The sequence below is a fragment of the Hylobates moloch genome, unplaced genomic scaffold, assembly GCF_009828535.3.
Source record: "Hylobates moloch isolate HMO894 unplaced genomic scaffold, HMol_V3 SCAFFOLD_7, whole genome shotgun sequence".
Lineage (NCBI taxonomy): Eukaryota > Metazoa > Chordata > Mammalia > Primates > Hylobatidae > Hylobates > Hylobates moloch.
In genome coordinates, this window is record NW_026652282.1 from 110238420 (window position 1) to 110252983 (window position 14564).

The following is a 14564-nucleotide window of genomic DNA, read 5'->3' on the forward strand; positions in this document are numbered from 1 at the left end:
GAAGGAAGGAAGGAAGGAAGGAAGGAAGGAAGGAAGGAAGGAAGGAAAGAAAGAAAGAAAAGAATAGGCTAACCCCATTCCTTCCAAACGTGTGACCAATCATTCACACCAGAGTTGAGCTGAGCTGAGCTGACCTGAAAGATCTTCCCTTCTCATTGAGGAAGGAAGTGTGGGAAGCGTGGGGTGGGACAAAAGAAGGGCCATACTGAACTCATGGAGGAGCAAGGAGTAGTTTCAAATGGTTTCCCAGCCTCTATCCTGTGGAAATGGCGAATGTGCTAACGACAGAGGCTCTTTGCTTGTTCTTAGCACAGCTCTAGGGGATCCAGAGTAGCAGGGGCTCAGCTTAGCAGCCTTTGCTGGTTAGGAGTTCGATGCTGTGTGTACTTGAGATGGCCAATGAGCAAAGGGGAAGTGAATTTGTGGGGGCGTTGCTGGAATGGGGTGTGCTCAGAGTAGGGTGAGGCCAGGGAAATAGTCACCTCACTTCCTCTTCTTTCCTTCTGAAGAAGAAGGTCACCACACCCCAAGACCCAAGGAGGAGCCCCAGGGCCCTGGGACCATTTCTCCCCCCTCCCTCACCAAGGCATGGTCACAGGGGCCATCCTGTGGCAACTGCTGCAGCTGGGAGTTGGGAGTCAGACCTTGGGACTGAGGCTTCACCTAACTGGAACTCAGCAAATCACTGGGTCAGATCCGTGTTTGCCACGGAGAGGACTGTGTGGAGAGGCAGTGCTTGCTCTAGGCCTGGCTTCACTGAGGTTCAGAGAGGGAAACAGCCGCATGGCCTCAATGGCCTCTTCTGTGAAGTGGGGATAATGAGGCCTCCTCTGCCATTCTTCCCAGGGAGCAGCAAAAGTGTCCTATAATTGGTCAATAACTATCTGAATATGAGAGTGTTATGATAACATAGTCTCTCTGGACCTCAGTTTTCCCAGCTGTAAAAAGAGGACAATCCCCTTTCTGCCTCCCAGGAAGCCTGGAAGAAGCCTTGCTTTCATAACCAGCCAGACCCAAGGAAACCCAGATCAACAGAACAGCCGAAATGAGTGGGATGGGGGAGGAGTGTGTAGGGTGGGGAGTAACACTTGTCAGACAACTTAGTAACTTTTAACTTGATAGCTTTGCAGAGGCCTTTCACACATAGGTGCTGAAGAGGGGCTTTTGATTATGGTAGCTGTCTTCTTCCTTTCGCTGTCCACCCATCCCATCCCAGCCCTGCCACTTGTGCAAAGCACACAGAAAGCACATGGCCCCAGTCCCTAGCCCCAGGCATTTGGCAGAGCAGGACATGTTGGTTTTCCTTCTCCACAGGGACGGGACCACAGACATCACCAGAACAGTCCACTGGGGCACCCCCTCTGCCTTCCAGAAGGTAAGCATGGGCCCAGATTTCCCCTCACCACCCTCCCCCAAGGGGGCACCCAAGCAATCAAGATCCCTTCCATTTCAGAGGCTAAAGCTGAAGCTCAGAGAGGTTAAGTAATTTGCCCAAGGTGACACCATTGGTGCCAGAAAACCCAGTGCTCCCTGCTGCCTCCCCGGGGATATTTCAGGCCACTGACAAGGCCTCAGCCCAAGCTGAGCCTCATCCTATTCTGGTAAATCAGTGCACAAATATTTTTTATTGTTGCCTGTGTGCCTGGCCCCTGTACTCAGCAGAAAGGAGAAAGAAAGTCATCCCAAGTGGAGGAAAACGGCACAAGTGAAGCCTCCGCGGTGGAAAGGAGCCAGAGGTGTTCAGGAAACAGCGAGGGCTGGCCAGCTGGGGCAGAGGCGAGGGTATTGTCTCTGTGCACCAGAGGGCCCTGGGGGTGGAGTAGCGAGCTGCCGTCATGCTGCATGCAGCAGGCCGGTTATGGGGCAGACATTGTGCTGGAAACACAGAGAGGGGAACAAAATGCTGTCCAGGTCTCCAGGAGCTCACAGTTTAGCAGCGGAGTCTGCTGCCTCTGGCTGTCCTGCACAAAGTGACAAGCCTGTGCGTGTGTGTGGTGACGGAGATTGACCACATCGCCTCTGGAAGTGACCAGAAGAGGCCACTGTCAGCCCACCTCCCTCCCCTGACAGAGGAAGGCTAAGCTGCCAAGTCAGCAAACCTCAACCCTCATGAAAGGCCTTAAGAAAACTCAGCAGCCGTCACAACCACAGGAATGAGAGCACTAAACTTCCGTGAAGCATGCGCGCTGTTGGCAGCACCTTCTGTACATTAGTCTGCCCGCCTCTCCCAACAACCTTAGGAGCTAGGTCCTGTTATCTTCCCATCGCAGATAAGGAAACTGAGGCACACAGCAATTAAAGTCGCCTGCCCAAGGTCTCAGAGTGAGTGGATGAGTCAGGATTCAGCCCAGGGAGTCACAGCCTCGGTTCACCACCACCAAGTGGCTCCTGCACATATTGTAATGATCCTCATAGACCAGCCAGAGGGAAGCACGTGATGGAGCCCCAGCTTTGGGAAGGCCCTCCTCAGCCTCTGCTAGCCATCTTGCAGAACCCGGGCAGCCACACATGACGACGCAACTCACCCCACCCTGCCCACACACACCCAGGCCTGGGTCCTGCACCGTGTATCCATAGGCCAAGCAGCTGGAAACTCCCCTGGCTCCTCCTCCCGTCCTCCACATCACCTCTTCCTCTCCCCATCAGGAGGCGTACACCCGTGTGCTGATAGGAAATATTGACCTGTCCAGGCTCATCTTTCCCGCTGCTACATCAGGTGGGTTTCAGAAACCAGGCTGGACACAGCCTCAGGCCCTGATTTCACAGGACTCAGACCATTACCCTGGGAGGCTGGTGGGGCAAGGATTTTGTCATCATCCCATCCCTTATGTAGATGAGAAAATCCAGCCTAGAGAGAGAAAGTGACTTGCCCAAGGTCACACAGAAGGTTAGCAGGAGACCCAGGCCTTGAACCCAAGTTTCCTGCCTCTTAATCTAACACTGTTGCTCAGAGGTGGGAGAGATCAGTGGGCCACAGCAGTTATGGGAGGATTCTTAGAGGAATTAGGTGTCAAAGTGCAAAGCCCTGACAGTTGGGGAGAAATGACAGTAGAGGCATCAATCCAGGTAATGGATACAATGTATGGTAAGCTGGAGATAGTGATGGGCTGGTCTGGCTAGGGAACCACTAACTCCATCCATCAGCCCTTCTCCATCCCAACCCAACATCATTGCATTAGTGCATGCTTAGCGGCCTCTCAGGGGCCCCTCTTCTTAGGCACCACTCTGATAGTGGAGCAGGAAGGGGCAAGGTGGACAGTCTTCGGTAAAGCCATCTGACTGGGGTCAATCTCTCTTCCCTTCCAGGGCGAATGGTGGAGGCCTTTGCACGCAGAGCCTTGTGGGATGCTGGTCTCAATTACGGTCACGGGACAGGCCACGGCATTGGCAACTTTCTGTGTGTGCATGAGTGTAGGTGTCTCCTCAGCACTCCCCAGGCCCTCCCCCCTTTTATTATACCCTCTATGAAGGTAGAGCATTTCACAGGTATGGAAATGACAAAGACCCACAAAGATGCCATGATCTACCCAAGGTTACCCAGCTCCACAGGGTAAGGCCAGTCCTGCTGGCTGTTTGGCATTCAAGAGGGCACCAGAAAAGGGTCAAGGCCTAGTGGCTAACTTGTATAGACCCCACAGAAATAAAAGCCAGAGCCAGCTGTATGTGGTGACTCACACCTGTAGTCCCACTGATTTGGGAGGCCAAGGTGGGAGGATCACTTGAGGCCAGGAGTTTGAGATCAGCCTGGGAAACACAGCAAGACCCTGTCTCTACAAAAGAAATGTTTTAAGTATCCAGGTATGGTGGCATGTGCCTGTAGTTCCAGCTACTCGGGAGGCTGAGGTGGGAGGATCCCAGGAGGTCAAGGCTGCAGTGAGCCATGATGGCGCCACTGCACTCCAGCCTAGGCAACACAGCAAGACCCCTCTCAATACCTAAATAAATAATAAAAGCCAGAGCCAATCTGATGTGTGCCAGGCCCAGGCAGACAATGATGTAATGGACCTGTGCTCATAGAGATGCTCTGGGATCCTCACTTATCTGCTCTTCCTTGGAAGCTGCTCACTTCCAAGCTGGTGAGTATAGGAGAACTGATACTATGTTTATGTCTTTCTTTCCAGGGCCAGTGGGATTCCAGTCCAACAATATCGCCATGGCCAAGGGCATGTTCACTTCCATTGGTATGGCCCTCAGGCCCCTCTACCTCACCACTCCATCCCAGAACAGGGCTAGCCCAGGACTGCAGTCTAGAGTGTACCAGACTTCAGAGGAGCACAGCAGGCACTAGTACAGCTTGGGACTCACCTCCCCATTCCCACCACTACGCCCAGCCCCAAATGGCTTGTCCCACCCTAATTCCAGCTCCCCTCAGCCCAGACCCTCTTTTTGCTCTTGGGAGTTGGTAACCAGCTGCATATTCAGACGAGATCAGGCGCGTTCAGGGTGGTATGGCCTTAGACTCAGCGGTATATCCAGACTCTGGAGTTGCCAAATGCTGGAGTAACAGGACAGTGGCATCCAGGGAGATGGGAGTACCTTCAGGACTCAAGTGGGTTTTTAGGGCTTCCCTGCTGGACTACAGGGAAGAGAGGGTGAGTCAGAGATGCCCCTGTGGAGGATCTGAGGCCTGACAGGGATGAGTTGCCTCTGCTTAGCCAACAAGCATCTAACCAGTTGTGGGGCTGCCAGAGTCAACAGCCAGGGAACAGCCAGGCAGCCAGTCCCTCCAGCCACTCATCAGTAGGTACAGGAAGCCTGAGCTTGGGCCCTCTCCCAGCTTAATGCCACCAGCATCTCTGTGTCTCCCAGAACCTGGTTACTATAAGGATGGAGAATTTGGGATTCGTCTCGAAGACGTGGCTCTCGTGGTAGAAGCAAAGACCAAGGTAAACCGCCACCAGGATGGGCTGGAGGTGTGGGCAGCATGTCAGTGACTTTGGGCTGCAGGGGAGGAAAGGGGAGAGGAAGATCAAAGGAGAAGGGCATTTAGTGTGCAGGCATGAATTTATTTGGTGTCTCCCTTAGGAATTCCATAAGTCAGGCTTTTCAAACTCGCTTGCACATTTGAATCACCCAGAGAGCTTTCTGGTGCTTTAAATGCCCGTGCCCAGGCCCCATTCCAGACCAAGTGAATCAGTATCCCTGCCCCATATCATTGGTTCTCAGTGCAAATAATAATTGCCAGGGGAGCTTGTTAGAAGTAAAGATTCTGTATAATAGCAGCCAACAAGATAAAATACCTAGATGTAAACTTAAAAAGGCTTACATGGAGAAACTCTCTACTAAGGGACATAAAAAAGATTTAAGTAAATGGTGCTCTCTGGAGAGAAGCCTCAATATTATGAAGATATCATTTTTCTCTAAATTAATCTATAAATTCAAGACAACCTCAATTCCAGTGCTAACTGGATACTTTTGTAACTTCACAAAATGATAGTAAAGTTTATTTGTAAAAATAAACATGTGAAGATAGCTAGGAAAATTCTGAAAAAGAAGAGCAGGGCCAGGTGCAGTGCCTCATGCCTGTAATCCCAGCACTCTGGGAGGCCAAGGCAGGAGGATCACTTGAGCTCAGGAGTTTGAGACCAGCCTGGGCAACATGGCGAGACCCCATCTCTACAAAAAATACAAAAAAAATTAGCTGGACGTGGTGTCGTGCACCTGCAGTCCCAGCTACTCGGGAGGCTGAAGTGGGAGGAAGGTCTGAGCCTAGGGAGGTTGAGGCTGCAGTGAGCCGTGATCACGCCACTGCACTCTAGCCTAGGTGACAGAGCAAAACACAATCCAAAAAAAAAAGGCAATAAGAAAAGCCAGTCCTCTCAAATTTGAACACAAACTACCATAACTAAAACAGTATGACACTGGAGATGAAATAGACAGCTGTAACAATGAAACAGAACAATTAGTCCAGAAATAAACCCTCTTATTCCCATAAACAACATGGGAATTTAGTTTACAAGAAAGCTGATTTTGCAAAACAGTAAGAAAAAATGATTATTCAGCAAATGGACAGGGGGAATAAATGGCTAATCATTTGGGGGGATTAAACTGAATAACCTCCAAAATAAAATTCCAGATGGACCAAAGTTTTAAGGTGAGCAATGAGACCACAAAAGATGTAGAGGAAAACCTATATCAATTCATTTATAATCTCAGGGTGGAAAAGAGTCTTTCTGTGCAAGATCAGAAGCCATGAAGGAAAAGATTAATAACTCTGACTAAATAGAAAATGGAAACAATGTTTATGGAAACAATGCCATAAACAAAGCCAAGAGATGTGTGACAAATATCTCTTGGCTTTGTTTATGGCATTGTGAGAGGGTGAGTTTTATTTTACCATGAGCTTTTACAAATCCATAAGACAAAAATAGACAAAACAGGAAAAAATAGGGCAAAGGACATGAAAAGGCAATTCACTAAAATTAACACCAAATGGTCCACATGCATGTGGAAAGATGCTCAAGTTCATCCTTAAAGAAATACAAGGCCAGGCGCGATGGCTTACGCCTGTAATCCCAGCACTTTGGAAGGCCGAGGCGGGTGGATCACCTGAGGTCAGGAGTTCGAGACCAGCCTGACCAACATGGAGAAACCCCGTATCTACTAAAAATACAAAATTAGCCGGGTGCGGTGGTGCATGCCTGTAATCCCAGCTACTCAGGGGAGAACCTGGAGGCAGAGATTGGGTGAGCCAAGTCATGCCTGGTTCCAACCTGGGCAATGAGAGCAAAATCTTACAAATCAGGGCCAGGCGTGGTGGCTCACACCTGTAATTCCAACACTTTGGGAGGCAGAGGCCAGCGGATCACTTGAGGTCAGGTGTTCAAGACCAGCCTGGCCAACATGGTGAAGCACCATTTCTACTAAAAATACAAAAATTAGCCAGGCGTGGTAGTGCGTGCCTGTAATCTCAGCTACTCAGGAGGCTGAGGCAAGAGAATTGCTTGAACCTGGGAGATGGAGGTTGCAGTGAGCCGAGATCACACCACTGCACTCCAGCCTGGGTGACAGAGGGAGAATCTGTCTCTAAAAAAAGAAGAAGAAGAAAAAGAAAAGAGAAGGGAAAAAAAAAGTCTCTTTCTTGCTCAGTTTCCTTCCTGAGAACATTTCAGGCACACACAGCATATGTATCTATCTATGTATATATTTTGAAAATTCAAACCAAACGGATTCTACCGTACATACTTTTCTGCACCCTCCTTCCCTGCCCCACTGCCCCTTACTTAATAATAAACCTAGGAGAGTGCTCTACAATAGCGCAGGGAGATCTATCTCATTCTTTTTAAGGGTTGTGGAAGAGCCTATAATATGTGGATGTCCCATGATTTATTTAACCAACCGTGGATATTGAGGCTGTTTCCAAATTTTTACTATATTTGCCATCAATGCTACAAATCAACCTTACTGTATAAACATCTTGGTGAGCTTTTGGGACTATATCCAGAAGGTACGTATCTGGCGTAGGGATTTCCGAGACAAAAAGTGCAAGCATTTTTAATAGGTAATTTGATAGATATTGTCAAACTGCCCTCCAGGAAGGTGGCACCGATTGTGCTTTCTCCAACAGTGTGTGAGAGTGCCCATTTCCTCACATACTCACTAGCACTGAGAATCATCAAAGTCACTAATTTTTCCAATCTGATAGGTGAAACATGGTATTCTATTGTTGTTTTGACTTGTATTTCTTTTTTTTTCTTTTTTCTTTTCTTTTTTTTTTTTTTGACGGAGTCTCCCTCTTTCTCCCAGGCTGGAGTGCAGTGGCGAGATCTTGGCTCACCGCAACCTCCACCTCCCGAGTTCAAGTGATTCTCTTGCCTCAGCCTCTTGAGTAGCTGGGATTACAGGTGCACATCACCACGACTGGCTAATTTTTGTATTTTTAGTAGAAACAGGGTTTCACCATGTTGGCCAGGCTGGTCTTGAACTCCTGACCTCAGGTGATCCACCTGCCTCGGCCTCCCGAAGTTCTGGATTACAGGCGTGAGCCACCACACCCAGCCTTGTATTTCTTTAATGATGAACTTGAGCATCTTTCCACATGTATGTGGACCATTTGGTGTTAATTTTAGTGAATTGCCTTTTCATGTCCTTTGCCCTATTTTTTCCTGTTTTGCCTATTTTTGTCTTATGGATTTGTAAAAGCTCATGGTAAATATGAAAATTCACCCTCTCTCTGTGATACGTGCTATATTTGTCACACGTCTCTTGGCTTTGTTTATGGCATTGTTTCCATAAACATTGCTTCTATTTTCTATTTAGTCAGAGTTATTAATCTTTTCCTTCATGGCTTCTGGTCTTGCACAGAAAGACTCTTTTCCACCCTGAGATTATAAATGAATTGATATAGGTTTTCCTCTACATCTTTTGTGGTTTCAGCCTCCCGAGTAGCTGGGACTACAGAAGCCCACCACCATGCCCAACTAATTTTTGTATTTTTAGTATAGAGTAGAGACAGGGTTTCACCATGTTGGTAATGATGGTCTTGAACTCCTGACCTCAAATGATCCACCCACCTCAGCCTCCCAAAGTGCTGGGATTACAGGCGTGAGCCATCCATTGTACCTGGCCCCTTTTTTTTTTTTTTTTTTAGAGACAGGGTCTCACTCTGTTGCTGAGGCTGGAGTGCAGTGGCACGATCACAGCCCACTGCAGCCTTGACCTCCTGGGCTCAGGTGATCCTCCCACCCTTCCACCTCAGCCTCCCAAATAACTAGGACTATAGATGGACACTACCATGCTCAGCTAGTTTTTGTATTTTTTTGTAGAGACTGGTGTATTAGTCTGGTTCTCACATTGCTATAAAGATACTACCCAAGACTGGGTAATCTTTAAAGGAAAGAGGTTTAATTGGCTCACAGTTCCACATGCCTGGGGAGGACTTGGGAAACTTACAATCATGGCAGAAGGCGAAGGGGAAGCAAGGATCTTGACATGGTGGCAGGAAAGAGAGAGCTAGCAAGAGCAGGGAAAACTGTCTTATAAAACCATCAGATCAGCTGGGCGTGGTGGGTCATGCCTGTAATCCCAGCATTTTGGGAAGCTGAGGTGGGCGGTTCACCTGCACTTAGGAGTTCGAGACCAGCCTGGCCAACATGGTGAAACCACATCTCTACTAAAAATACAAAAATTATCTGGGTGTGGTGGTGCCCATCAATAATCCCAGCTACTTGGGAGGCTGAGGTAGAAGGATCACCTGAGCCCTGGAGGTAGAGGCTGCAGAGGGCCGTGATCGCGTCACTGCTCTCCAGCCTGGGTAACAGAGGGAGATCCTATCTCAAAAAAAATAAAATAAAATAATTGAAATTTAGATTTCTGGGCCCTGCCCTAAGGATTCTGCCTCCAGTAGGTTTAGGAGGCGGGCCCTAGAATCTGCATATTTATCATGCTCCCTAACTGCTATTGATGTGCATACTTTGAAAAACACAAACCTAAGTCTAAATTTCCAGAATCAGGAGGGAAGCACCAAAGGTGGAGCACTAAGTGGCAGACAAGGGGCCTGGCCAAGAGAAGGGACTCTAGAAGGCTCAGGCCTAGCCAGGGTGTCCAGAGTTGATGAGGCCAAGCTCCTTGTATCCTCCGGGTGGAGTGCTCCCTCCTTCCCTTCAGCCCAGCTCCTCCTCCTCCCTCACTGTCCTGCTTACCTGCCTTCTCTTGTGGGCTCCCAGTACCCAGGGAGCTACCTGACCTTTGAAGTGGTATCATTTGTGCCCTATGACCGGAACCTCATCGATGTCAGCCTGCTGTCTCCCGAGCATGTGAGTGCCCCTCAGCATTGTCTTCTCCCTGACCCTGGGCCTTTCCTGACTCTGCTACCTGCCACCACATCCTCTGTCCCTGCCCCTCCTCCAGGAGGGTCCATACTGGTGGCACCTGCAGACACACACTGGGGCATTCCTCCCCAGCTCATCAGAGACCCCAGTGCTTCTAGAACTTTCCAGTCAGACCAGCCTGCCCAACCCCAGGTAGTGAATAACTGGAGGAATCTGAGATTGGGCCTCTGAGCTCGGCCACTACAAGGCCTGGAACTATAAGTGATCCCTTCCATTCTTTTGCCTCAGTCTCCTCTTTTGTAAGCTGAGGATAAGAATGCCTGCCCAGCTTACTCCCATTCCCGGGCCTGAAATCTACCCACCCCACTGCCCATGAACATCACCACGACATGAAACAGCCAGTGAGGGGAACTGCCTCTGAAAAGCCCCAGAGAATTCCTGAAGCCTGATGATGGTGGGGGACCTGTGGCCATCTGGACTAGGGTGACAGCTGGAGTACCACAGCAGGGGACTGGGCGTCACCAAGACTTCACCTCTTGGCAGCTTGGCTTGGAGAGGCTCTCACCCCTTCTATCCTTCACAGCTCCAGTACCTGAATCGCTACTACCAGACCATCCGGGAGAAGGTGGGTCCAGAGCTGCAGAGGCGCCAGCTGCTAGAGGAGTTCGAGTGGCTTCAACGGCACACAGAGGCCCTGGCCGCCAGGGCCCCAGACACCGCCTCCTGGGCCTCTGTGTTAGTGGCCTCCACTCTTGCCATCCTCGGCTGGAGTGTCTAGAGGCTCCAGACTCTCCTGTTAACCCTCCATCTAGATAGGGGGCTCCCTTGCTTAGCTCCCCTCACCCTGCACTGAACATACCCCAAGAGCCCCTGCTGGCCCATTACCTGGAAACCTTTGCATTCATCCTCCTTCTCCAAGGCCAGGCCCCAGGAACACAGGGCTTCTTGGCCCCAGATGGCACCTCCCTGCACCCCGGGGTTGTATACCACACCCTGGGCCCCTAACCCCAGGCCTCAAGATAGGAAAGCCAGCTAGTCTCTTCTCTCCTGTGATCTCAGTAGGCCTAACCTATAACCTAGCACAGACTGCTACAGCTGCTCCCCTCCCGCCAAACAAAACCCCAAGAGAGCAATGCCCCTACCACCCAAGGGTGCCATGGTCCCAGGAGAGCCCAAACCTATCACCACCTGTTGGGCATAGCCAGAGCTGTTCCCACCCAGCCAGGGCATGAAACATCAACCCCCCACATGTGAACCCATCATTCCTAAACCCTGGGTGGGCTCTATGCCAAGTAACAGCAGAGAGAGTTAAGCCATAGGAATTTGGCTATGGAGTAAGAGGGAATGCGGCGAGGCACTCTGGAATATGACCCTACCAGAGGTTGGAGAACAAACTTGGGCAGCCGGAACCCGTCACTATTCTAGACTTCCCTGGCATTCCAGGAGCACTTTGAACTTTCCAAAGTGCAGCCACAGCTACAATGCTGTTAAATCCTCCTGCGTTCTTGGATGCCCCTTCACCTTGTGTGGACAGTGTCTGGTTTCTCCATTTTACAGACAGGAAAACTGAGCGTCAGACAGGGGGTGGGCTTTGCCTAAGGACACACGCATTTGGTTGTGAGTTGATGGGCCAGATGAGCCAGCACTCCAGCTCTTTTCACCCTTCAGCGCCATGCAGAGTCCCTGAGCCCACCTCCCAGCCCTCTCCTCATTCTCTGAGCCCACTGTGGTGAGAATTTGCTCCGGCCAAATTGGCCGTTAGCCACCTGGGTCCACATCCTGCTAAGACGTTTAAAACAGCCTAACAAAGACACTTGCCTCTGGGTTTTGCATTGTGTCTGCTGTGCTGCCGGAGAATGCTGTCACCTGTGGCTTTTGTGGTGGGGGAGGAAGAAGAGAGGGTGAGGTGGGGGTGGGGACATGAGGCTCCTAGAAGCTCAGTGGGGGAGCACGTGGGCTTGAGAGTGTGTGTGTGAGCATGCATGTGAGTATGTGTGCGCATGTGCACAGATGCACGTGCATACCACGCCCAACCAGCCAACCTCCAGCCTGTCTAAAAAGGTATTGTAACCTTGTGGAAGGGACAGAAAGGAGCCCTACACTGGGGAACTTGTCAAATGTAGTCCAGAAAAGTTGGGGCTGGCACCTTTGCCAAGCAGCGTACAGTTGGTGGAAGGAAAGAACCAAAGTGCAGGGTGCCAGGCAAAGGCACCAGGCAGAGAAGTCTCCTGGCCTGGGACCATCAGGCCTAGTCTGCTGTGAGGGTGACCTGTGATGGTTACCATCACCAATGCTTGCATCCAGAGGCCCCAGCCCTGACCAAGCCTTACTGAGTATCCAAAGATGGGCCTCTGTTTGCTAAGTAATTTGCTCCCTCACCTGCTCACCCCACAAAGACAGGTACTACTAATAAAATTAAAGAAGTCATCACCCTCATCATCATCACCATCATCATCATCATGGCTGCCATTTACTGAGTGTTTATGTGCCACTGTGCAAGAAGCTTTACATGCATTTTCTCATTTAATCCTCACAACCTCTGAGAAGGCCCTTTTCTTATTCCCATTTTACAAGTGCGGGAACTCAGTGAGGCCCATAGAGATTTATCAAGCGGCTCAAAGTCACTTTTTTCACTGGGTAAATGAAAAAAAGCCAGATTTAAACCAGTCAGAGGACTCTAGAATCCACTCTCAAGAAAGGGCAAGTCCTGGCCGGGTGTGGTGGCTCACCCCTGTAATCACAGCAGTCTGGGAGGCCGAGGTGGGAGGATCACATGAGGCCAGGATTTCAAGAGCAGCCTGGGCAACATGGTGAAACCCCGTCTCTACTAAAAATACAAAAACTAGCTGGGTGTGGTGGCACACACCTATAGTCCCAGCTACTCGGGACGCTGACGCAGGAGAATCGTTTGAACCCAGGAGGCGGAGGTTGCAGTGAGCTAAGATCGTGCCTCTGCACTCCAGCCTGGGCAAGAGAGCAAGACTCCATCTCCAAAAATAATAATAATACTAATAAAATGAAGAAAAATACAGTGCGAGTGGTGTGGCTTTCATCATTTTACTGACGAGAAAACTGAGGCCCAAGCAGGATCACACCACTGATGAGAAGCAGATCCACATCATAATGCCTCCCCAGACCCTGCCAGACCTTTGCCTTTGCACCCTGACACTTGCTCCTGGGGTTCTGGCAGGTCATGGGTGGCAAGACCAGGCACCTGACCAACACCCTCACACAGGCCTTTAGGCCCGAGGCAGCTCATGTGCTTTTTTCCTCAGTGTCAGACCCAGGACTCCACCTCATCTCTGATTTCCCTTGCCCCTTCCAGCCTACCATTCTGGGAGGAAGAACCCAGCCCTGGAACGTGGCTGGAACGAGGGCTCACAGTCACCCCAGCTCTTCCCTCCCCTGGGACCCAGATGGCCAGCCTTGACCATTCCTGCTTTAAGGGATTAACTCTGGGTCAGGCAGGAAAACATTCAGGGCACATACACCAGGGCTGATACACAGGGACTCTTGTGACATCGTTAGGAATGAAAGATTGTTAGGAACTGTCCCCTTGGGCTCTAGTACTTTGTTTTAATGTTGGAGGATGGAGCTTAGTAAGCAAACCTCTCCTCGCCTGCTGATTGCCTGGGGAGCCGGCCATGTGGAAAAGCCCCTTTTCCTAGGAGTTAAGATTCTGGGGTTTGAGTCCCACTTGTGCCAGCTGTGTGGCCTTGGGCAAGTCACTTCTCTCTGGTCTTCAGTTATCCCTTCTGGAATCTCCCATACTGCCTTCTTGGTGAGGTTACAGCGAGAGGCTCATGAGACCCGGATGTGGCAGCACTCTAAACCAGGAAGCCACACAGACAAGAAATGATATTTCTGTTATTTGCCCAGCACAAGTTCAACTCAGCTTCACCTTTGCAGGTAGGCAAGAAAAAGGTCTGGGACCCAAGTTTTATATATAAATAGCCGAAATTAGAAAGGCTCTAGAGCAAACATCTAATTTACGTCTTTCCAAGTATGATCCCGGGAGCCCGAGATGCCTCAGAAACACCACAGGAGCTGTTGAGGAAAACAGAGCTGCTGCACGAAGTAGCCCTGACCGGCTTCCTGTAAAATTGTACTTGAAGTAGTTGCAGGGCCAGCTTCACGGGTGTAGGACCTGTGCAGTCCCTCAAGACTTTGTGCTTAGAAGGGCCCCATGCTTGGTTTAATGCTCGCCTGTCACTGTCTCAAAATTCTCGATAATTTTTAAGCAAGAGGCACCGGGCATTTTCATTTTGCACAAGGCCCGCAAAATTCCAGAGCCAGTCCTGAATAGGAGCTCCATGACCAAACACACACACACACTCACACACACACACAAACCTGGTGCAGTCCTTTCAGTGTACAGATGGGGAAACTTCAACAGCAACCCAGGAAGAAGAAGGGACTTGTCCAAGGTCACACAGTCCACTGGGGCCAGAGCAAGGACTAAATCCGCAGCATACTGACTCAGCTACACGATGGCTCCGCTCTCGCTTTCAGTGTGTGCTTCTGTCACTCCCTTACTGCCTCTAATGACCCACTGAGGCCCAAGAAGATCTGTTGGAGGTCACACAGCTGTGACAACAATGGTGACGGCGGTGTTGAGCCACGTTCCTTCAAGCTTCAAATCTGAATAGAAAAGGGCATAGGTAAGACGATAGGTAGATAAGTACATACACAAATCGTCTAAATAGCTCCTTTTAGTTTTTTTTTTTTGTTTTAGAGAGAGGGTCTTGCTCTGTCACCCAGGCTGGAGAGCAATGGCACCATCACAGCTCACTG

At 50.1% G+C, this 14564-nt stretch overlaps 1 protein-coding gene across 1 annotated transcript in view; it reads left to right on the forward strand.

Annotated features, from left to right (window-relative positions):
- The window catches only part of XPNPEP2 (X-prolyl aminopeptidase 2), a 29827-nt gene extending 19279 nt beyond the window's left edge, over positions 1 to 10548 (forward strand). Inside the window, exons 12-18 of the mRNA XM_032756265.1 lie at positions 1217 to 1375; positions 2647 to 2716; positions 3307 to 3411; positions 4122 to 4181; positions 4810 to 4886; positions 9666 to 9755; positions 10354 to 10548. Of these exons, the coding sequence (XP_032612156.1) occupies positions 1217 to 1375; positions 2647 to 2716; positions 3307 to 3411; positions 4122 to 4181; positions 4810 to 4886; positions 9666 to 9755; positions 10354 to 10548 (756 nt within the window). The remainder of the gene's footprint in view (positions 1 to 1216; positions 1376 to 2646; positions 2717 to 3306; positions 3412 to 4121; positions 4182 to 4809; positions 4887 to 9665; positions 9756 to 10353) is intronic.
- The last annotated feature ends 4016 nt before the right edge of the window (positions 10549 to 14564 follow it).